This window comes from Gasterosteus aculeatus, chromosome 17 (genome assembly GCF_964276395.1).
Source record: "Gasterosteus aculeatus chromosome 17, fGasAcu3.hap1.1, whole genome shotgun sequence".
Classification (NCBI taxonomy): domain Eukaryota; kingdom Metazoa; phylum Chordata; class Actinopteri; order Perciformes; family Gasterosteidae; genus Gasterosteus; species Gasterosteus aculeatus.
Window position 1 is genome coordinate 6,539,523 of NC_135705.1, and position 21,286 is coordinate 6,560,808.

The 21,286-nt window shown below is 45.8% G+C and overlaps 2 protein-coding genes across 5 annotated transcripts in view; both read right to left on the reverse strand.

Annotated features, from left to right (window-relative positions):
• Positions 1-7,883: 7,883 nt before the first annotated feature.
• On the reverse strand, positions 7,884-10,168 carry npffl (neuropeptide FF-amide peptide precursor like). Its single transcript, XM_040205154.2, has 3 exons — positions 9,800-10,168; positions 8,972-9,087; positions 7,884-8,314 (listed from the first exon to the last, which is right to left on the reverse strand). The coding sequence occupies exons 1-3, from the start codon at positions 9,944-9,946 to the stop codon at positions 8,209-8,211; spliced, it is 369 nt and encodes a 122-aa protein (XP_040061088.1). The 5' UTR covers positions 9,947-10,168; the 3' UTR covers positions 7,884-8,208.
• Positions 10,169-11,650: 1,482 nt separating this feature from the next.
• itga7 (integrin, alpha 7) overlaps positions 11,651-21,286 on the reverse strand; it is a 28,311-nt gene continuing 18,675 nt past the window's right edge. For 2 of the 4 annotated variants that reach the window (XR_013453164.1, XR_005714557.2), the window contains exons 8-26: positions 21,184-21,272; positions 20,946-21,073; positions 20,761-20,856; positions 20,574-20,635; positions 20,141-20,310; positions 19,559-19,708; positions 18,831-18,946; positions 18,538-18,724; positions 18,340-18,414; positions 18,111-18,190; positions 17,944-18,021; positions 17,412-17,514; positions 17,098-17,307; positions 16,438-16,554; positions 16,217-16,330; positions 15,180-15,278; positions 14,801-14,926; positions 14,246-14,410; positions 11,651-13,362 (exon numbers count right to left, since the gene is read on the reverse strand). Coding sequence is in view for 2 of the 4 variants with exons in the window: in XM_040204028.2 (XP_040059962.2) it covers positions 13,207-13,362; positions 14,801-14,926; positions 15,180-15,278; positions 16,217-16,330; positions 16,438-16,554; positions 17,098-17,307; positions 17,412-17,514; positions 17,944-18,021; positions 18,111-18,190; positions 18,340-18,414; positions 18,538-18,724; positions 18,831-18,946; positions 19,559-19,708; positions 20,141-20,310; positions 20,574-20,635; positions 20,761-20,856; positions 20,946-21,073; positions 21,184-21,272 (2,156 nt within the window). In the remaining 2 variants the exon portion in view is untranslated. The remainder of the gene's footprint in view (positions 13,363-14,245; positions 14,411-14,800; positions 14,927-15,179; positions 15,279-16,216; positions 16,331-16,437; positions 16,555-17,097; positions 17,308-17,411; positions 17,515-17,943; positions 18,022-18,110; positions 18,191-18,339; positions 18,415-18,537; positions 18,725-18,830; positions 18,947-19,558; positions 19,709-20,140; positions 20,311-20,573; positions 20,636-20,760; positions 20,857-20,945; positions 21,074-21,183; positions 21,273-21,286) is intronic. The other 2 variants (XM_040204028.2, XM_040204027.2) reach the window with 1 other exon arrangement.

Consider the following 21,286-nt stretch of genomic DNA (forward strand, 5'->3'; position numbering starts at 1 on the left):
AAGCCCATAATGACAACTTCGAGCCAAAATTGAGCTTCTTAAAGCATCATCTGAGCTTTGTTCGTATTTGACAGTTTGTCCTCGCTGCCGCTTGGCCAGCAAAATATTTATCGATCTGCCACCGAGAGTGTCCACATCACACGTCTACTGGGCCCTGATACCTGACACCGGGCATCAGGCCTGTGATGGGGGGTGCGGGGAGGTTCATCCAGATTTGCAGCCCAGTCTGGGGATCTAATAAAAAAAAGCAATTGTATTAACATAATAAATACTACATAAAAGAACAAATTGAAATCAATATATTTTCAATCAGAAGCTTAAAGAGCCAGGTGTTAACAGTTTTGTTTCAGACACTAACTGCATTGTAAAGAGATGATTTAGAGAAGAATCTATGAATAAATAAAAACATCGAAATCCTTCTTTCTTTTCTCGTTTTAGTCGGCCATCATTGCTTGTAGCTGAGCGAGAAAGGGTGAGCGATAAAAGAAATTTCCCACTTTTCTAAGAGCTTCTCCTGAATTATGTATCCGTCATCAAAGTAGAGAATTGTGTTAATAGAAGACTGCAATGCTCTCTGTGTGTGTGTGTGTGTGTGTGTGTGTGTGTGTGTGTGTGTGTGTGTGTGTGTGTGTGTGTGTGTGTGTGTGTGTGTGTGAGAGAGAGAGCAAGAGAGAGGGAGAGAGAGAGAGCTTACAACAGCTGGCTGCGAACCCTTTGTCAGCCATTACAACCTCTTCCCTGAAGCAGAAACACAAATAAAGTTGTACAGTTATCCCAGGGTGTGTGCGTCTGGCTGAGCAAACTTCAGAGAAAACTGCCCAGAGCCACGCACATAGTACACACTGGTAGAAGTAATATTGAACATTTTATGTTTTTACATCCCCCGCAAATAGTTTTGATTTTAATCAGATATGTGGAGAAGCTCTGCATTGTGAATTGTTTGAACCCACAACATGATACGGAGAGTAAACACTAAAACGTCTTTAGCCAAACATCTCTTACAATAGTAGTGTGCAGTATAAGACTATGGCCATTATCTTATTGAAATCAAACCTTTCCATTATAGATCAAGTGGTTTTGCAACGTTTAACATGTTGTCAAAACTAGGGAAGATTTGAACATGTAGTGGTTTACTCTCAGCAAAATGTTAAGAGACAAAAAAATGACTTACTGGGGTGTTGGGGAAAGGTCAGCAAGCCATATTTTAGCTACTATATATAGTTGGTGGCAATAATACAACTTCTACTGTATACATTTATCTCTCAGAGTCTCTTATAGTTATAATTGCTGCACACGCACAGATCCTTTTTTGTCTGGACTCCCTGCAGACTCATGAAATTCAGATGAATGGAATTTTTCTATATATATATATATATCAGAGGCTCCATCTCTCCAGCACTGCTCTTGTTGCTGCACAAACGAACGCCTTTCAGACACTTGGACTTCCTAGTGATATACAATATATACAACTGCATAGTCATTTTTCTGGAATTTGCATTGCTCTCAATAATTAATAGATGAAAACTACACTGAAAAACAGCAGAAACAACAAAGAACAAGAAATTGATTAAACTATGTTCAGAAAAACAAATGGAAAAAGGTAGACAGTGACAGAAGTAAAGAAAAGACAAATCGAGGGCTTATCCACCAATGGTCTCCAATCAGCACTGCTAATTCTTCATTCTGTCTTCTGGGCTCTTAAAGAGGAATGCATGGTCAGGCTGTTAAAATACTTCCTAGGAGGAATTGACGTGCTTTCCTTCGCAGTAATTGTCTGCGGCACTGTGAAAGCTTAGAGTAATTGCAGGTTACTGTGTTTTAATTAGTGCTGGAGCTTATTACACGCTGCTTCCCCAGGTGCCCTGTAAATTCACCACACGAAAACCACAACAAGCACTTCCACTCTTTGAAAGAGAGCTGTGCATTAATATACAAATGAACACACTTAACGCTCCCCGTCTAATTCCATTTACACACAGCCGTCTGCAGTGATAACTAAATGTCCAATGTTATATTTAGTCTTGCAGATGCAGTGCAGTCCACTGTCTTTCACTTGACTGACATTCCTCTGGTGTTTGAAAAATAGAAAAATGATGACGTGACTATATAAGTGTATATAGTCCAGCAGATGTTAGTGTTTAAATTTTAAGAACAATAATTGTGTCACGTCCCTCTGATGGAACCCAAACGCAGACCAGACCAGATGGGTTCAGGTGAAAACAAAGAGTCTTTATTGACACTGTGCAGGAGTAGTCCAACGTGCAGAATGGCGAGTCAAGGTGAGGTGGTGGGGGTGGAGGCGTCTCCGTGGCCAGGCGAGGTTGACGGGTTCCCAGGTGCAGAACTAGAAAACAGGACAAAAGACAAGTAAGTGTTTCTCAAGGGAATTCTCGGGATCTCAGTAAGTAGCGGTGGTAGCGAATGCAGGCACACGTACTACTTCGTCTAACAATCCGGCAAGGACTGGATGTCGGTCTCAGCTTAACTAGGGTGGCTAATCAAGATCAGGTGTGTTGGCTTGATTGGCCGCAGGCCTGGAACTCTCCGCCTCTCCACGTTGCTCGGTAACCATGAAAAACAAACAGACAATAGGGAAACATGCTCAGGGAGCTGGGGTCGTGACAGTACCCCCCCTCCGACGGACGCCCCCGGGCGGACCACCCGGTGCACCGGGGTGGCGTTGGTGGAACACTCTCAGCAGGTCAGCGTCCAGGATCTGACGCCGCGGAACCCAGCACCTTGCTTCTGGACCATAGCCCCTCCAGTCCACAAGGTACTGGAAACCCCGGCCTCGTCGCCGGGAGTCCATGATGCGTCGCACCGTGTAGGCAGGACCTCCGTCAATCATCCGAGGGGGAGGAGGCCGAGAGGGAGGGGGTAGCAGGGGACTGAGAAGGACCGGCTTGATGCGGGATACATGAAAAGCAGGATGTACCTTGAGGGATTTGGGAAGCCTCAGCCGGACAACTGCCGGGTTGATGACCCTCTCTACCTTGAACGGCCCAATATACTTGGGGTTCAGCTTCTTGGATTCAGTTCGCAGTGGAAGGTCCCGGGTGGCCAACCAGACCTTGTCCCCCACCTTATAGTGGGGTGCGGGGAAACGGCGACGGTTGGCCTGGGCCTGGTACTGACCAGAAGCTCTCAAGAGGGCTGCCCTGGCCTGGTGCCATGTCCGGTGGCAGCGCCGGAAATGAGCCTGGACCGAGGGAACCGCAATCTCCTTCTCCTGCGAGGGGAACAACGGGGGTTGATAGCCGTATAGGCATTGAAAGGGCGACATACCTGTGGCGGCGGTAGGGAGCGTGTTGTGGGCATACTCAGCCCAAGGCAGCCGGGAGGACCAAGTGGTGGGGTTAGAAGAGACCAGGCATCGCAGTGTTGCCTCCATCTTCTGGTTGGCCCTCTCCGCTTGGCCGTTGGACTGGGGGTGGAATCCGGAGGAGAGACTGGCAGTGGCGCCGATGGCAGTGCAGAATGCCTTCCATACCGCCGATGTGAATTGGGGACCTCGGTCGGATACGATGTCCCTCGGCAGACCGTGGATCCTAAAAACCTCCTTGACCAGGATAGCAGCAGTCTGTGTAGCTGAGGGTAGTTTTGGGAGGGGCACGAAGTGTGCAAATTTGCTGAATCTATCAACTACGGTTAGAACAACTGTGTTACCTTCAGATAGGGGAAGACCGGTTACAAAATCCAGAGCCAGGTGGGACCAGGGCCGCCTGGGAATTGGTAGAGGGTGAAGTAGTCCTGCACTGGGTCGATTTGTTCCCTTATTCCGTGCACAGACTGGACAGGCAGCGACAAACCCCTGAGTGTCCTTTCCCATGGCTGGCCACCAGAAGCGTCTGCGCAACAGCGCCATGGTACGGGCCACGCCCGGATGGCAAGCAATCCTCGAGGCGTGTGCCCACTGGAGTACCGCCGATCGAAGGGGTTCGGGCACAAACAAACGACCCGGTGGGCCATTACCTGGACCAGGTTGGCTCCGAAGGGCAGTCTTTACCTCCTCTTCGATCCTCCAGACTACTGCCCCCACCACGAGGCTCCGGGGTAGGATGGTCTCCGTCCTGGCCCTTGTCTCCTCGGTCCTCGCGAATACCCGGGACAGCGCGTCCGCCTTGCCATTCCGGGAGCCTGGTCGATACGTGAGGGAAAAGTTGAAGCGACCAAAAAATAAGGCCCACCTGGCTTGACGTGAGTTGAGACGTTTAGCCGATTGCACGTATGCAAGATTCTTGTGGTCGGTCCAGACGATAAATGGTTGTTCCGCTCCCTCAAGCCAATGGCGCCACTCCTCCAAGGCAAGCTTGACGGCGAGTAGTTCTCTGTTCCCCACGTCGTAGTTTCTCTCTGCTGGGGAAAGACGACGAGAGAGAAAAGCACACGGGTGGAGCTTACCATCGGCAGAGCTACGTTGGGACAGGATGGCGCCTACGCCAACCTCAGAAGCATCCACCTCCACCACGAACTGACGTTTGGGGTCCGGCTGTGTGAGAATGGGTGCCGTGGTGAACCGGTGCTTTAGGTCCCGGAATGCTCTGTCCGCCTCCGGGCTCCAGCAGAAGGGCCTGGCACTGGACGTCAGGGCTGTCAACTGGGCGGCCACCCGGCTGTAGTCGCGGATAAACCGGCGGTAGAAATTTGCAAACCCCAGGAACCTTTGGAGTTGCAATCTAGTAACAGGCTGAGGCCAGTCCAGAACCGCCCTCACTTTCTCGGGATCCATCCTCACCTGTCCCTCAGAAATAATGTATCCAAGGAATGATGTTGTGTGGGCGTGGAAGTCGCACTTCTCTGCTTTAACGAAGAGGCGATTCTCCAAAAGGCGTTGAAGGACCTGCTGGACATGCTGGGTGTGGATACTGTAGTTCTCCGAGAAGACCAGTATGTCATCCAGGTAGACAAACACAAAACGCCCAATCATGTCGCTAAGTACCTCGTTTATCATCCTCTGGAATACTGCAGGGGCGTTAGTAAGGCCGAATGGCATGACTAGGTACTCGAAATGGCCCATGGGGGTGTTGAACCCAGTCAGCCATTCGTCCCCTTCTCTTATTCGGATGAGGTGATAAGCGTTGCGGAGATCAAGCTTAGTAAACACCGAAGCGCCCTGCAGGGAGTCAAAGGCAGAGTTCATCAAGGGCAGAGGGTACTTGTTCTTGATGGTTATATTATTCAAACCCCGGTAATCAATACAAGGCCGAAGGGACCCATCCTTTTTACCCACAAAGAAGAATCCAGCCCCTAGGGGGGAAGATGAGTGACGAATTAGGCCCGCAGCCAGGGCATCCCTGATGTAGGTCTCCATGGCCTCGCGCTCCGGTCGGGAGATGCTATAGAGGCGTCCCTTGGGAAAGGTGGCGCCAGGAATCAGGTTGATTGCACAGTCATAGGGTCTGTGAGGAGGAAGGGCCAGTGCCTGTTGTTTACTAAAAACCTCACCTACGCTGTGATAAACCGTTGGCACCAGAGTCAAATCCGGGGGGGGGGAAGACACCACCTGGCGGGGGATAGAGTGGGAGCAGGCAGATTTAAGACAGTTAGCATGACAGTGAGTACTCCAACTAGTTACCTTGCCTGTCACCCAATCCAGGGTGGGGTTGTGTTTCCTCAGCCAAGGGTGACCAAGAACCAGGGGCATGTGTGGTGAGGACAGGATGAAGAAGGAGATGTCTTCCGAGTGGTTGCCCGATAACTGCATCTTCACTGGCTCCGTTCTCATGGTTACCCGTGCTAGTAGTCTGCCGTCGAGGGTGGTCGCTTCCATGGCCTCCGGAAGTTGTTCCTTGGAGAGCCCCAGCTGTTCCACCAGACTAGCATCGATGAAGCTGTCATCTGCGCCAGAGTCAACGAGTGCATTAATCTCCACAGACTGGTCTCTCTTGGTGAGGGTGACAGGAAAAAGGGGTCTGGCACGAGGGGAGGGAGTCTGAGTGGTTTGGCTCGCTAGAAGGCCTCCCAAATTTAGCGAGCCCGGGAGTTTCCCTGGCGCTGAGGACAGGAAGAGATGTAATGGCCCGCACGTCCGCAGTAGAGGCAGCTCCTGGTATCTCGCCGCCGCTGGCGCTCTTCAGTGGACAACCCCTGTCTGCCCACCTGCATTGGTTCAGGGTCAGGCAGTCTCACCTCCCTTGTCTCGCTAAGTGTCGGGCGATTGGGGTGCTCTGTGCCTTGAATGAAATTGGGTGACCGTGGATGGTTTGGCAATCCCAACAGTCTCTCCCTTCTTCTCTCCCGACATCTGTTATCCACCCGGATGGACAAGGCCACCAGGTCTTCGAGATTCTGTGGCTCAGGATAGGAAATTAACTCGTCCTTCAGTGGCTCGGTCAACCCCTGGTAGAACACTGCCTGTAGGGACTCGTTGTTCCACCCACTCTCTACAGCCAGTGTTCGGAATTCAATCACATATTCTGCCACGCTGCGGTTTCCCTGACGCACAGCGAACAGGCGCTTTGCTGCATCCTTACCCCGGGTGGGGTGATCGAACAGCCTCCTCAGCTCTGCCGTGAATTCCTGGTATGCGGTGGTACAGGGGTCTCGTTGCTCCCAAATAGCCGAAGCCCACTCCAGCGCTTTTCCCCGGAGCAGCCCAATAACAAAGGCTATCTTAGCCTTGTCCGAGTGGTAGGTTTGAGGTTGGAGGTCAAAAACCAGACCGCATTGTAACAAGAAGGATCTGCAACCTCCCAGATCTCCCTCATACCTCTCCGGTGTGGGCACCTTGGGCTCCCGGACCGATGGGGAAACTTCTCCAGCCTCGACCAGGGCTGGGGGTGATGCAGTTGGCGGAGACGCAGCAGGAGCATTTAGCTGGGCCTGAATGGCAGACAGGCTGGCAGATAAGGCTTGTACCGACGACATGATCTCCTGTAGGGCGGTGCTGTGTTGCCCTAACAAATTTCCTTGTAGGGACACCGCATGGCTCACAGAGTCTAGATCCGCTGGGTTCATGGTGGCCGGATTGTTCTGTCACGTCCCTCTGATGGAACCCAAACGCAGACCAGACCAGATGGGTTCAGGTGAAAACAAAGAGTCTTTATTGACACTGTGCAGGAGTAGTCCAACGTGCACAATGGCGAGTCAAGGTGAGGTGGTGGGGGTGGAGGCGTCTCCGTGGCCAGGCGAGGTTGACGGGTTCCCAGGTGCAGAACTAGAAAACAGGACAAAAGACAAGTAAGTGTTTCTCAAGGGAATTCTCGGGATCTCAGTAAGTAGCGGTGGTAGCGAATGCAGGCACACGTACTACTTCGTCTAACAATCCGGCAAGGACTGGATGTCGGTCTCAGCTTAACTAGGGTGGCTAATCAAGATCAGGTGTGTTGGCTTGATTGGCCGCAGGCCTGGAACTCTCCGCCTCTCCACGTTGCTCGGTAACCATGAAAAACAAACAGACAATAGGGAAACATGCTCAGGGAGCTGGGGTCGTGACAAATTGGGACAATAATTTTTTATTTTCTGCATACCCTACAAATATATTACTCTATACGAGACGGCGTTTACTAAAGGCAATCAGAACCAAGCAGCTGTTGTAGATCCATGAATGTCGTCCATCAGCCAAATCCAAATCAATTGGAAACTTGACAGAACACTGATGGTTTGCATCACATATTTGGAGTTTGGGACAAACGGAGGCTTTTGACACCACCAGGGGCTTTGAGAATTTAAATTGTACATTTTCTGATTTTTTGTTATATATTGGAGGTTAATGGGTTCATTATAAAAACCCACAGATGAACTGATAATGAAAAGGATCCTCAATTTATATTTTAAAATAGGAATATATTGTTTCAAGTAATATTTTTGATAATGCTCGCAAAAAAAAAAACATTTGATAAAAACAATTTCAGTAATCCTAAAAAAAAGATTTAAATTTTTTTTTTAAAGCTCTTTTATTTGACCAGATAACATAACAACAAGAAATTGTACCAATCAACTAACAGCAAACACGTTTGGTCCTAAATAACAGTAAAAGCAATAGTCAAGAAAAGAGGCATCAACATGCTTGACTGGAAATGAGAAACAGAAACAGTAAAACGAAGCTCAATTCATCTTTACCAAGCGTGTCAAACGAGGCCAAACGGGATGGCACTATTTTGAGAAAAAAACGTTTTAATATTCATTTAATAATATTTATTCATTCAAATTGTTTCTCCTCCGCAGCTGCCGCCCGCTCGGCCTGATGTCGGGACGTCGATGCATGGATCATTTCTTGCCGAATCTCTGGGGCACCGCCATACTCCAGATCTGACCCGGGGCAGAATGTAACTGATCCTCCGACTCTGCCTGCCTTCTGGAGCCGCGGCCAAACCTGCCGGGGAGCAGAGACGGAGGAACTGATGTGATGCAAAGACGAGGTTCAAATGAACACTTCTCAAGCTGCAAAGACAAATCTGTCTGTCTGTCAAACTGTATTTAACGAGCGTGAATGCCTGATGCAAAGGAGGAGGTTGAAGGTTAAGTTTTAACTGCTTAAAACAAGACATTTGATAAGGCTTGTTAATCGTGACCGGCACGCCGGATTGTTTTGGGGTGTTTTACAGGACAGACAATTAAAGAAAATAATCAGCAGATTATCTGCTAGGAAAATAGTCATCGGGGCAGCCGCATCCGAATGCTCCTTGCAGTTCACCGATACTATTTAAATCTATTATTATTTAAATCACATATCATTCATTTTGTCAAACCTACGTGATTCAAGTGTACAGTTTTAATCAAACATACCAGAGTAATCCTACTGTGTTTAAATTTAAGTTCACATTTCTCCACTGCAGAAATTAGTTTTATTATTTCGGTGTTGATGGGATACTGCTATGCAGAAGGTTGAACTACCATAGTGATATGGATGACTTATTTCCGCTGTGATTATCTTTTTTTGTGCCCTGTATATGTCTGTGTGTGTGTGTGTGTGTGTGTGTGTGTGTGTGTGTGTGTGTGTGTGTGTGTGTGTGTGTGTGTGTGCGCTGACCTCTGTGGCTGATGGAGGACAGAGTTCCTGGTTTCCCTCTGAGATCCCAGCAGCAGAGCTCTCAGCACTGCAGTCAGTAGACGGTCATCGATGGCGTCCCCTGTGTTTTCGCTCTCCTGGAGCACAGCAGCGTACACAGAAACAAATACAAGCCCATGCATCACAAATACTGTATTCTCTTTGTAAAAAAAACCGCACAAGAATATGTCGGGATAATATTTTTAACTGCATTAAATTTGGGGTTGCAGCAGAAACCCTAAGGGCTTGTTCCTCTCATTCCTGCTAAAAAGGGACCTTGAGATTTAGATACCAGTGAAGAAATGCAAATAAATGCCCCTCAAGCCAACTCCAATATCCACCCACTCTCGTTTTTATGCAAAGCATCTGTGTGTGCACGTCACACAGGGAAATTTGTATCATTATCCTCGTGATCTGAATCCTGATCTGCCCAGAAAATATGACAGTTTGTTTGCCACTGACGAGGAACAGTGTCCGAAATCTAAACGAGTAATGTGATTTAGCTTGTCTCGCTTAATAGAAAGGCTGAAATCCCGTTGACGTGCTTCAACACATGGAGTGACAGACTTCTCTGAAAATGTTGGCATGTATTCCTGTTTTTTTTCCATTTAGTCAGAACAGACATTCCAAATTTACACCCGCACTAGAGGCACAAAGTACATATTGGCACTTGTTGGTGATTTTCATATTCAGATGGCAAATTTCTATTGGTAAATTGGATTTAACATCAATTAGAAACCACACGTTGCAATGGTATATTAGATTTTCACAGCAGACTTGAAATTGTGAGTGAGCGCTTGGTTGTCTCACCAGCCCCAGCAGGTGGTCGGCCATATTCTCCTCTGAGTCTGGCAGCGCGTCATTCTTGTCCAGGCCGCCTTGGATGTGAAGCGCCCGGCTGACGCCAGCCGTCGCCACGACCAGAGCCAGAAGAGTCACCATCGCAGCTGTGTCCATGTCTCAAAACGGAAGAGGCGGTTCGGATGAATCCCGTTGTCTGAGGCGGATGAAGGATTTTGATCGTCCAATTGCACCTGTTGACTCCAAAAGGCTCCTCGGGAACAGAGGAAGGAACTGGTGCTGGTAAAAAGGTTCGGTCTCCTCTTTGTGCAGGAACCTGGCTAACTTCTTACTGTGGTCGCCTCCCGGTGTGGCCTTTTTATACACCTCATGGTCACTGGCTGAAAACCCCCCTGGGGGAGCTGGAGAAAGATGTCCCTGTACATGGGGGAACTGGGGACAGGAAGGAGGATGAACCAGCTCCCTAATATGAGACTTAACTAGGTCCTTTTAACAGGATCAGAGCATTAGTGACGCATAAGAGCCAGAGTGCGTTATTATGTAGCCCTTAGGGTAGTTAAACACAACTCTCACAGTTATTAAACAGATAAATCCCAGTCCCCGTTGCCCAGTTGTCCTTACTGCATGTGTGGGCAAATAATGTGGGAGAACACTCATCATCACCCACTTAATAATGCGCAATTACTAAAACAACTTAATTGATCTTAGGTAAAAAAAGAACTGTTATCAGAGGCAATAGTTGTTTTTGCAGGGAAGAATTTTACAAAAGATACTTAACAAATAATCTCTTCTCATAGATTTTGGCGGGAACGATACCAATGAAACGTCATTGGATACCGAAACCTTTGCTTAAATCAGTCAAGGCGACAGTTTCATGGTTTTGTTTTCTTTAAACTTGCACATGAAGGGACTTTTAGAACAATGCTTCTCCCAAAGGAGCCCTTCATTTGCTAAATAGCCTCCATTATTTTCTTCATTTTCATAAGAAGACTGCTTGATTTGTGAGAGTGACAGCGGCTTTATTGTTGCAGTGTGTGTTCAATTTGTCACTGTCTTTGATTCTGTGTGTGTGGGTGTGTTCATTGACAGCTTGTGTGTGTGTTTGCGCGATAATTAGTCACTTCCCCAATACTGGATGAGGCATCAACAGATTTAGCGCATCAAAGTGCATAATGGGGGACAATCCGCTTAGACTGTAACGCACAAACACACGCACACACGGTTTAAGTGTCCCTGTTTAACTGTCATGGCAGCCAGGATGACACCTGGAGGACTCTAAGGGGAATTGGTTTTCATCTTGATTATAGGATCATAAGATTTGAGGAAAATCTAAAGACAAGATAATAAAAGGTGCGTGTATGTTTTGTAGTGCTGTGAACACCAGAACACTTAAAATCAAACACCACAACACTTTTACTCTTATGGCACCTTGGTTGTTCAGGCTCATACTGATAAAAAAAACACCAGTCACTATATGAAGGTCCAGCAAATATAAATATGAGCTTAATGATTAACATCTAGTTGAATGTACACATTTCCAACAATGACAAACAAACAAAACCAACATTTCACCAAGGTGGAATTTATGGCGGATCGTACTGATTATGACTATTGACGGCATGTTCACAGTCATTCTTTTTTCATATACCTTCAAATAGAACATGCTTGCTAAAGTCTTTCATTTTAGTCTGTCTTTGAGGTGCAGCGGGTCGCTTCTCCTCATGAAAACATGGAATAAAACAACGCACATGCAGTGGTGTTTTTGCCTCCACCCAGTGTTTTCAGAGCGAACGGCAGGTTAATCAGTAACTGTAGATAACTGCCGGAAGATTCGAGGGAGAAAAACACAAATTCTAGTTATTCAAGTTATCTGAAGGTTTATTTTGTTTCCTTTCATTTTATTTACAATGTTAAAATGGTGCAGCCAAACTTATAATAAATAAAACACTGAGTTATGCCAAGATCAAAACGAAAAATAGGGGAAGGTCAGAACAGCAACAAGAGCTTCATGCAGCTAATACAAGATTGTCCAGCAATACCTAAAAAACAAGCCGGCGCTTTACAGCAACTTCATCGCCCCAAAGAAAGTACGTGTGGTTCCTCGGCGACATGTTCTGCTCTTCTCAAAATCTTCTCTCCTGTCCTCGTTTTGTTTATTTGTCCACACGTGTCCAGCCGAAGCTGCGGGGCAGCGGCCTGACGTAGTTTGTCCGTTGGTGTTCTTTACCAGCAGCTCACGATCTGCCACGTTTACCAGAAGGCACTTGTGTGCAGTTAGATATGACAGTGCTGAAATGAATGTACTGGTGTGACTGGAGTACAGTACCAGGAACAGCATGACAGGCAGGATAATGTAATCAAAATAAAACCTTTTAAACCGATACAAAGTAGCGGACGTCACAGTAACAAAGAGCAAAATAAAGACGTCATTGAAAACCTCATAACTGTGATCTAATTTAGTCAAACGTCTTCTTAGAGGTTTGAATTTGATGCAATGTTTTCACACGTAATCCTTTCAAGCATTGCTTCAGAAATACAAATGCCTACACTGCAAATGTGAGGCCCCCATTAAAAATATTGCTTCGCTTTTCTTAGATATTTGGTTTTCATGCAACTGCATAGCTATGGCCGCGGCTGTCATATATTGGATTGAGTTTGTTCTTTTTCAAGTTAACTAAAAATATTGATGTACAGTACATTTAACTGACATATTAACAAAAAGGCTTTTTTTTCGCTTGAATAAGGATTTTTTTTTAAACGTCAGGTGAACTTATTTTCAGAGCAAACAGTGAGCCCAGACAACAACACATTTAGTGTGAACACTTATTAAACAGACAACTTAGACGTATTCCTAAAGTTTACCAGTGCTAACTAAACAAAAATTCCCAAAAATCATTTACATTAAAAAATAGTTTGTCGTCAGTCTTACAGTAGTTAAGGCAAAAAGTATTTTCTTTGTCACGGGCAAAAATGTTAAAAAATGTCCAGTGTCTCTAAATATAGATAAGATAAGATTATACTGTATGTTTGTAAATTCATGCGGGTCTTTGAGTTGTGGTTTTATGAGTTGTGGTTTTATGTCCTTTTTTTTTCTGACGACAGAATCTGTGTGAGAATCTTTCTGCAGGCTGTAAAGACTATTGAGCAGCTAAAATTAATCCAAAATTATTATTAACTTTAACACGCTGAGTATATATGCACAGTATAAATAGACTATGCAGGGCAGCATGACAGAGATCCAGTCACCGTGTAACAGGCTACCAATGTGCAAGTACTGACACAGTACACAGTGCACAAGAGGTCATGATCTCAGTCTATGTGCACTTCCTTTTTACAGTGAGTTCCGATGCAAAGACAGAATGAGCGCCGCACATGGTGATTTGAATTAATTCAGTCGGTCAGTGCTTCAGAGCGAGTTACGAGGTCCCGTCGCTCCAGTGGGTGGCCCATTCCTTTTTATGGGGGACTCCAGACTTCTCAGGGTGGAACTGGGGCCGGTCCTCGCGAGGAATCTTCACCGCGTGGTGCTGAGGCAATTTGTCTTTGTAGTGGGCCCGTTGGAAGAAGCCACACTGTCGGCACAGGGAGGAGGTGAGCAGGTGGGAGGAATAGTGGCAGAGAGAGGGATGGAGAGGCAGGATGGAAGCAAAAAAAAAAACATGTCATTAAGTGATGTCATATATAATAATGTGATAGCAAATCAGCAGCAACGGTTTGCCCTCATGTCAGCAAATAAGACTATAAGATTGCACTTTCACAGCTAAATAACATGTAATGTCTGCTTTTCCATGTTATACATTGTATTAGACTAATACATGTCTCTCACTGACAAATCTGACCTGATGCAATCAAAGTGACATTTTAATTTTAAAAGTAAGTAAAAACAAAAGCACATTCACATGCTGCATTTCATCAGTTTTAAGTGTCCTTGATTAAAAAAAAAAACTGTCAAAAACACACATTAATGCGAACAAAACCCCCTTGCTAATATTAATGAAAAGTTGATTCTGGCACCTGAATAAGTCAGTTGTTCTCAGGGATGGAAGTCAAATAGGAGAGTTAATGGAAGACAAGGCCATCATGAAATGAAACGCAGACCGGTGCCAGAATGAACCGAGTGTATTGAAACTGTCGACACCAAGCAGAGGCACAACACACAGCACGGCACGTAGCTGAAGAGCCCTGACAGATGGCTGGATGGTGTTCAAAGGCGTAGATTACAAAGACAGTGCACAGGTCAATTCTGCCAAGAGCCTGATTGGTTGCGAATGTAATAATATCCACACGTCAGTCAGTTGACTTCATTGATATATTCACCAAACCCCCTCAAGCAGCTACAAAATCTCTTTCTATTCATTCTGGCGTAGACGCGGTGATATTTTACAATATAATGAACACCACCAGCCACACCAGAGTACATCCAGGAACAAAGCAGTTGTGGGTGAGTATTTTTACCGCTTGGAGGGAGAGGAGGAGGGGAGAGCAGGCCAGAGTGAAATATCGCTTATATTATGGTTCTGTTGCCTGCTTCTCCACCTCCGAGGGCTGAACCCCCAAATGTGCACGGTAGTACTCCGTCTCATAGTGCCGGCGCCGCTCACTGCGTTTGAAGAACCCGCACTGGGTAACCGATCACCACAGGGGGGAGGGGGGGAGAGAAATACAGTGGGAAATGAAAAAAAGAAGGGGATTTAGAGGATAAAGAGTCCCCAAGTGGAAGTGAGAGGAAACAAAACAAGGGGGATGACACACAGAGGACAAACAAAAGAGGAAAGGAGCAGATGACAGTGAGCTGGGAGGAATAAAATGATTACATGACTACCTTGGAAAGAAGTGAAATAATGACAGAGTAATGGCCAGTGGGGCAACAGGGAGGGAGTCAATTAAACTAAAAGGACCTCTTATGTAAAGGCTGAATCTAAATCAGTTTAAATGACGTGAAACATAGAAGAAGAAGGCCTGTGTTGGGTACAGTGTGTTAAGAGAAGGCAGTGGCTGTGTATGCGTTACCTTCCACAGTATGCAGACCAACAGGGTCAGCAGCAGGATGCCCGCCAGGACGGCTATGAGGATGATCCACCAGGGGATCCAGTACTGGTCAACGAGACCGGGCTCGGGATAGATCATCACTGGCACCTGGGGAGGAATTCAATCAAATAGGGGATATACAGTATTTCGCTGACATCCTATTCTGATTAATCAGTGAGTCAGGCACTGGATAATATCTGTATCTAAATTAGGTTTAGAAAATTAGAAATTTGCAGTTTGCTAAATATATTTTAGGTACTGTGTCATGGGTAAAATGTGACACCAGCAAATATGCTATCAACAAAATGAAATGCGTTGTTTTTTGTGAAGAAACATACTCCAACTAGAAACTGCTGAGTACCTGAGCAGCAGCATCCTTGAGGAGCAGGTGTTTGATGGTGGACTTCACGGTGATATTGGCTCTGACCAGTAGCTCCAGAGCACTGACTGCTGGGAAATCCTGACAGACAGAAAAGGGGGGAAATTGTACATAAAATGTTCATTCAGATGCAGCTCTTAAAACTGTTGAAAATATATTGTTTGACCAAAATAAAAAGGTTATTGTAATAAAATCTGATTAACTTCTGGTGAACCCATCACATATAACGACCGCAATATCCATCCATCCATCCATTGTCAAACCGCTTATCCTGCACACAGGGTCGCGGGGGGGCTGGAGTCCATCCCAGCCAACTTCGGGCGATAGACAGGGTACACCCTGGATTGGTCGCCAGCCAATCGCAGGGCAACACAGAGACACACAACCATTCACACTCACACTCACACAACTACGGGCAATTTAAAGTCCCCAATTAACCTGATCCCCAGAGCATGTCTTTGGACTGTGGGAGGAAGCCGGAGAACCCGGAGAGAACCCACGCAGACACGGGGAGAACATGCAGACTCCACACAGAAAGGCCACTGGGCGGAATCGAACCCAGGACCTTCTTGCTGTGAGGCAACAGTGCTAACCACCGCGCCACCGTGCCGCCCCTTACGACCGCAATATAGCTTAATAAATTATTTTCTTTGATAAATGATTTTCTTTCCATCCATATCATGACACATAAAAACAGCAATGGCTAAAATGATGAACACAGTAGCCATGTAAATAAATATAATCAAGATTAATAAGGTAAAAAGTCCATTTCTGCAAGGGTAAAGGTCAATTTTGAATTAACTATATATTTCCTGTGACTCTTGGATGTCGCAGCAGGTGACTCAGCGGTCAAAGCTGACAGCTGTGATTAAAGTTTGCTGCGGTTATCATTTCTTCACTTCCACTCGATGTGAGCTGCCAGCAGCAGCTGGACCGAAGCTGCGTTGGGGAGTAATGATGCTGTGAGGTGCTGACGTAATGATGACAGGTTGTTGTTGTTGTTGTTGTTGTTGTTTCACCTCTATGAAGCTGCTGTTCCACAGCCTGGCGTGGATCTTGAGGATAGCCTGACCGGAGAAGCTGTGCAGGGGACACTGAAACAGGACACAGCGCGCCGACCCCAGCAGACAATCCTTAAAAAAATAAATGACAACTGAGCTGATTTCCAAAGGAACCGGAGAGAGCAGCTACAATGATACGATGAGCGGAAGGGCCGTCTGTATTTCTCGCTCCGTCTCACCAGTTTGAGCGACTTGCGTCTCTCCGAAGCTGCCACAGCTGGGCTGGATCGTCGCACGCCGCCTTCTTTTGTCACTCGGCCCTCCTCCTCCGGGTGGGAACGACGCGTACGCCCGGCCTGCAGGAAGTGACCCATTCATACAAGATGAGACTGAACTGAGCGTTCAGAAATGTTTGAGTTTACATGCAACTGCATCCAAAAAAAATCTCTCCTTTTCTGCACCCGATGGAAAATAAAACTGAGCTTTTTTGTCATTTAACACATTTTGTAAAGTGATTTCCAGCATAAATTCTTGAATTTTGAAAAGACGCTGAGAATAAATGTGTAGACCAAAGTGTACATTTTCCCTAAAACATTACCTTCAATTGTAAATACCAAAATCAAGATTTAACTAAAAGTTGGCCAAAATCCCCATATTTTGAATTGTTAAGTTAATTTCTAAGTCACAAATAATGGACCTGTGATTCCCTGGTTAATCGAGCAAAGGAGTTTTGTTCATTGGCATTCATAGAATTCCAGCAGCTTTAAAAGTGGCTGCAACTGAGACACATTTTGGTTGAATCAGTAAAAGCCAGTTATCAAATGTCCAAAGACATTGATCAACCACACCTCGTTTGGTGGAGATATTGTACAATAATCCTTGCATGGTGCAGAAATCACCTTGTCGGGCTGTGGGGATTCTGCAAGCGAGGAGCTGTGTAGATTTAGAGGATTTAAGGCTCCTGCCGTGGTGCATTGCGTGTCCGGGTGGCCCTCAAACGTCAAGCTGGCGGGATACAGCAGCCATTTCTCGTTGGCCAGCCCGTAAGGCCACATGATGTTGAGGAAGGCCGAGCCCAGCGTCTGCAGAGCTTGTCCGGGATTCGCAACCTGGTAAAAACAATATCAAACGTGTTAGATCAGGATGTGCGTCTTTCTGTAGCAAACTAAACACACACACACACACACACACACACACACACACGGTTCCTCACCACAAACTCAAAATCCACAGGGCTGCCGATGTCTTCCACACTGGTCATGGCACTCTCGCCCTTCACCTTCCCACTGAAGAACAACTGGTGAGGACGAGCAAGGCTGCAGTAAAAACAGGATCACATCGAAGGGTTGGACAGATGCAAACACACTCACAGAGCGTTTTACTGTTTACTAGCCGCAGTAGCTGTACAGTTAAAGTCCACAAGCAAGCCTGGGATTAGATCAAGTCTCTCATAGCAAATGGAAGAGCTACGTATGTATTTTATTTCACTCAAACTCATATGTATGTTGTTAATAAACCCCGCAAAATGTTATTTAAAATGTTCCAAAACTAGCTTCTGAGAAATGTGCAGAAAGTGATGCTCAGTTTATCATGAATATCTTTTTGTAGCATCAATGGAGAGTTTGAACCTGCTGATGGATAATATATGCAACATGAAAGACATGAACGCAATGGGAAATGTGTATGAGATAAAGCAGCCGCACTGTTTTTAACATGGAAGAACTGTTTTGGAAGACTTCACTCACCCACTGACAGACAGAGGGAGCTCTATCACAACTTTAGCAAACGCTGTGACCGGCGCGAGTTCAGGCTGCTCGCTGATGCTGAGGACAAAACCACAAAACAAACACTGTGGTTAAACGTTTATTTGGGATGAACAAGTCAAATATCTTGAGATTTGTAGATGGCTTACGTTGTCAACAAGAGGTCCGCTGTCAGCTCGGTGGTCTCAATTGTGATGTTAGATGTGCTCAAGTTGATGGAGAATTTCAACTGAAAAAGCAACAAGCAATATTTCAGTGCATAAAATTACGCTTCATATGAAAAACATGCTGATGTTGAACCTACGACCATAAATAGCTTATTTTTATCCTCACATTCTTCCAAGCTTGAACTGAATTCACACGGTTTTGTTTCCGTACCTTAGTGTCTCGTTTCACAGGGTTCCCCAAGTCACACTCGACCTGCGAGCCGTTCTGGTTCGCTTGGCATCTCATCTGCAGTCAATCAGGATATCACACAAATTCTCTCAGCAAAAACCAAGATCCAAACAACTTTTCTCCCCCAACACGATGAAAAAAACGACAACATTTTTTTTTTCTCTCATTGTTGAGCCCCACCTGTGGTGGGATCCTGGAGCCGGCGTATGAAAGAGTGTTTGGAAGAGAGATGATCAGCTGAGCGGCGTGAGCGTCGTCTCCGTCCTCCTCCGGGTGGAGCGGGTCGGAGGGCGCGTTGGTGACGCTGATCTCCAGCACCACCAACCGCTGCTCGGACAGGGAGAACACCTGCACATCGTCCTCGTCTCTACGCGAAGAGAGTGTGGGAAAGACACGCGCATTTACAGCTGTCGATTAAAAATACACGAATTTGAGAAACACTGGAATAAAAATTGGGCTCATCAGACACTAACTTTGGCAGAGGGGTGAAGAGGTCGGAGGTCAGGGGTCGCGTTCCAAACTGGTATCTCAGCTGTAGGTTGCTTTGGCAGATTTTGTCGATGCCGCAACCTTCTCGAAGGAAGTTCACCTTTACAGGGTCAACAAGACAGACGTGCTGATGTTTATTATACGTGGTATAATCAACCCAGTTATTTTCTGAGTTTTAGAATAGAATAAAACATTCATCAAGAAAGTAATAGACCAAGTAATTGTGCAGCAGTATTGCATTAAACCTCTGCATTATTTTGCATGAAATGCTGATTAAGCAGCAGATATTTGGGTTTCACGGACCTGTGTAGGATGAAAAACAATGGATGCAGCCAGTGGATTTGTGTGTGAGGAGGTAAAAATGTGATTCAGTGTTAAGCTTCAAGAAAGAGAAAACTTCTCAGGTGCTTGTGCTTTATGTAAATAGTGAACTACGTTCAAAGGATCATGTCGGGTAATCTTTTAACAACAGAAATCAAAATGTAGGATTCTGCATTTTTATGTTGTTTATAGAATCAAAATTCTAACTATTTATGCTTTGAGTGTATCATTTTAGGTCTTTAACTTGCCCCGACCAGCCTAAGTTACTGCAAAAAGGACTGTTAATGGCAATGTGCTTCATAAATCTCTACTTCTTTATGTTTCTCTAATTGTGTGGCCCATTAAATGAATCCCAGTCATGAAATATTTGAGCTTTCTTCTGGCTCCAGACCTCTGAGTGCAGCGTGTTTGAGGGGGAAACACTCAGTACAGGAGCCAGCTTCTCCAGCCGCTTGGCAGCCGAGTGTCTGCGTGGTGGTACAGGCTTGATAGTGTGCGTTATCGCCAAGGAGATTGGACGCAGTTTGTCGCGGATGTTCTCCTGCCCAGAGAATTTTAAAAAAAAAGATGAATGCACAACAACAGATTGGCACAAAGAGTTTGTTTGTGGTACATAATATTATGAATATACGTATATATTTTGTCTTTTTATGATTGGCAGCTGTTTCCTGATGCAATAAACAAGTCTCCAAATAGAAATACCAGGGAGCTGTGATGGATGCGACTGTTGGTTATAAAATGTATTCATCTATTTACTTTCTTTCTTTGTAGATTCAGTAGCCAGGCTACTTACTGTTTCTTAAATCAGTTGTCTGCAGTATAATTAAAATCTATACACATAGTGTACACACAGTAGTACATATCAATATATATCAATACAACTATTGCATTATTCAATCGTTTGCTACAAGAGTAAGATAAAAATAAGAAAAACATGTCCAACAGTAATTGTCTATAAGCTCCAGTTACTGACATGGAGCTGGAACGTAGCAGTGGTGCACACGGGGTGACGCTGCCGGTGCAGCTCCACTTCTTCTTTCTGCGTATACTCCGGCACCAGGGAACTGCGGCCCAGGAAGTTAACGCGGTGCGGGAGGCCCAACTTCCTGCGCTCCGTGTCGGCTTCAAAGTGCACCACGAGTGCTGATGGAGGGAGTAAAACCAGGGGCGATGCATGAAGAGAGATGGAGGGGGTGTTGACAAATGTCAGGACGCACACAGAGAGCACTTTAAGAGCCCGCTGGGGGGTCAAAAAAGAAACCACCAACTGAGGGAATACAGTATTACAAGGCTTTGATTAAATTAAAACACAGTGTGATGTGACCCCATAGATGAGGTTACTTTCCACCGTAAATAGAAATGACTCTTGTCCCACACGACGGAAGAACCAAAATGGCGTGACTTACTAATGTGTGGCGAGTAGTGTTCTGGGTGGGCTGTGAAGGTGAAGCAGGCCTTGACCTCCATGCTAAAAAGGGCAGACGGTGGAGTGTAAAAAAAAATAAAGATCTTTTACTACATTCGCTTAGATCGAATTAAAGATGAGTTGGAAAAAACAATAACAGCTGTTTTTGTCAAATGATCAGTTTTTACCAGACGCCTTCTCTGCCTTTGCAGTTGTGCTGTTCCAGATCAATGAACTGAGGGTCAATAGATACTTCTCTGAGCACATGGATGACTGGGTGAGACCTTGGGGAAACGTAGAAAGTCAAGTAGCATCGGTTATGACTTCATTGCGGTTTAAAAAAATGAGAAAATAAACATTGCATTTTTGTCACCTGAAGAGAACCACTGAGTCATTAAGAGAGCCAACCGCAACATCAGGGTAGTGGTTGTTGTCAATGTCCAAACCACCTGAGATGGAATATCCAAAACGTCTCACATCAAAGTCACGACCGTCCAGCACCTGATGTTTGCGATTAGAAACACCGATCAGTCAGCATTCACTTTGTCCCCCTCTTATTCTCATTTTTTCCATCTGTTGGTTCATCCCGGAACGGTTGTAATGAAACTCACCTGAGCCGGTTTTGTTTCAATTCCAGAATCTGAGCCTCTGTAGATGAAGACTTTGCCATCTCCATCGAAGGGGGCCCCCACAGCGATATCTGAACGGGTAGTG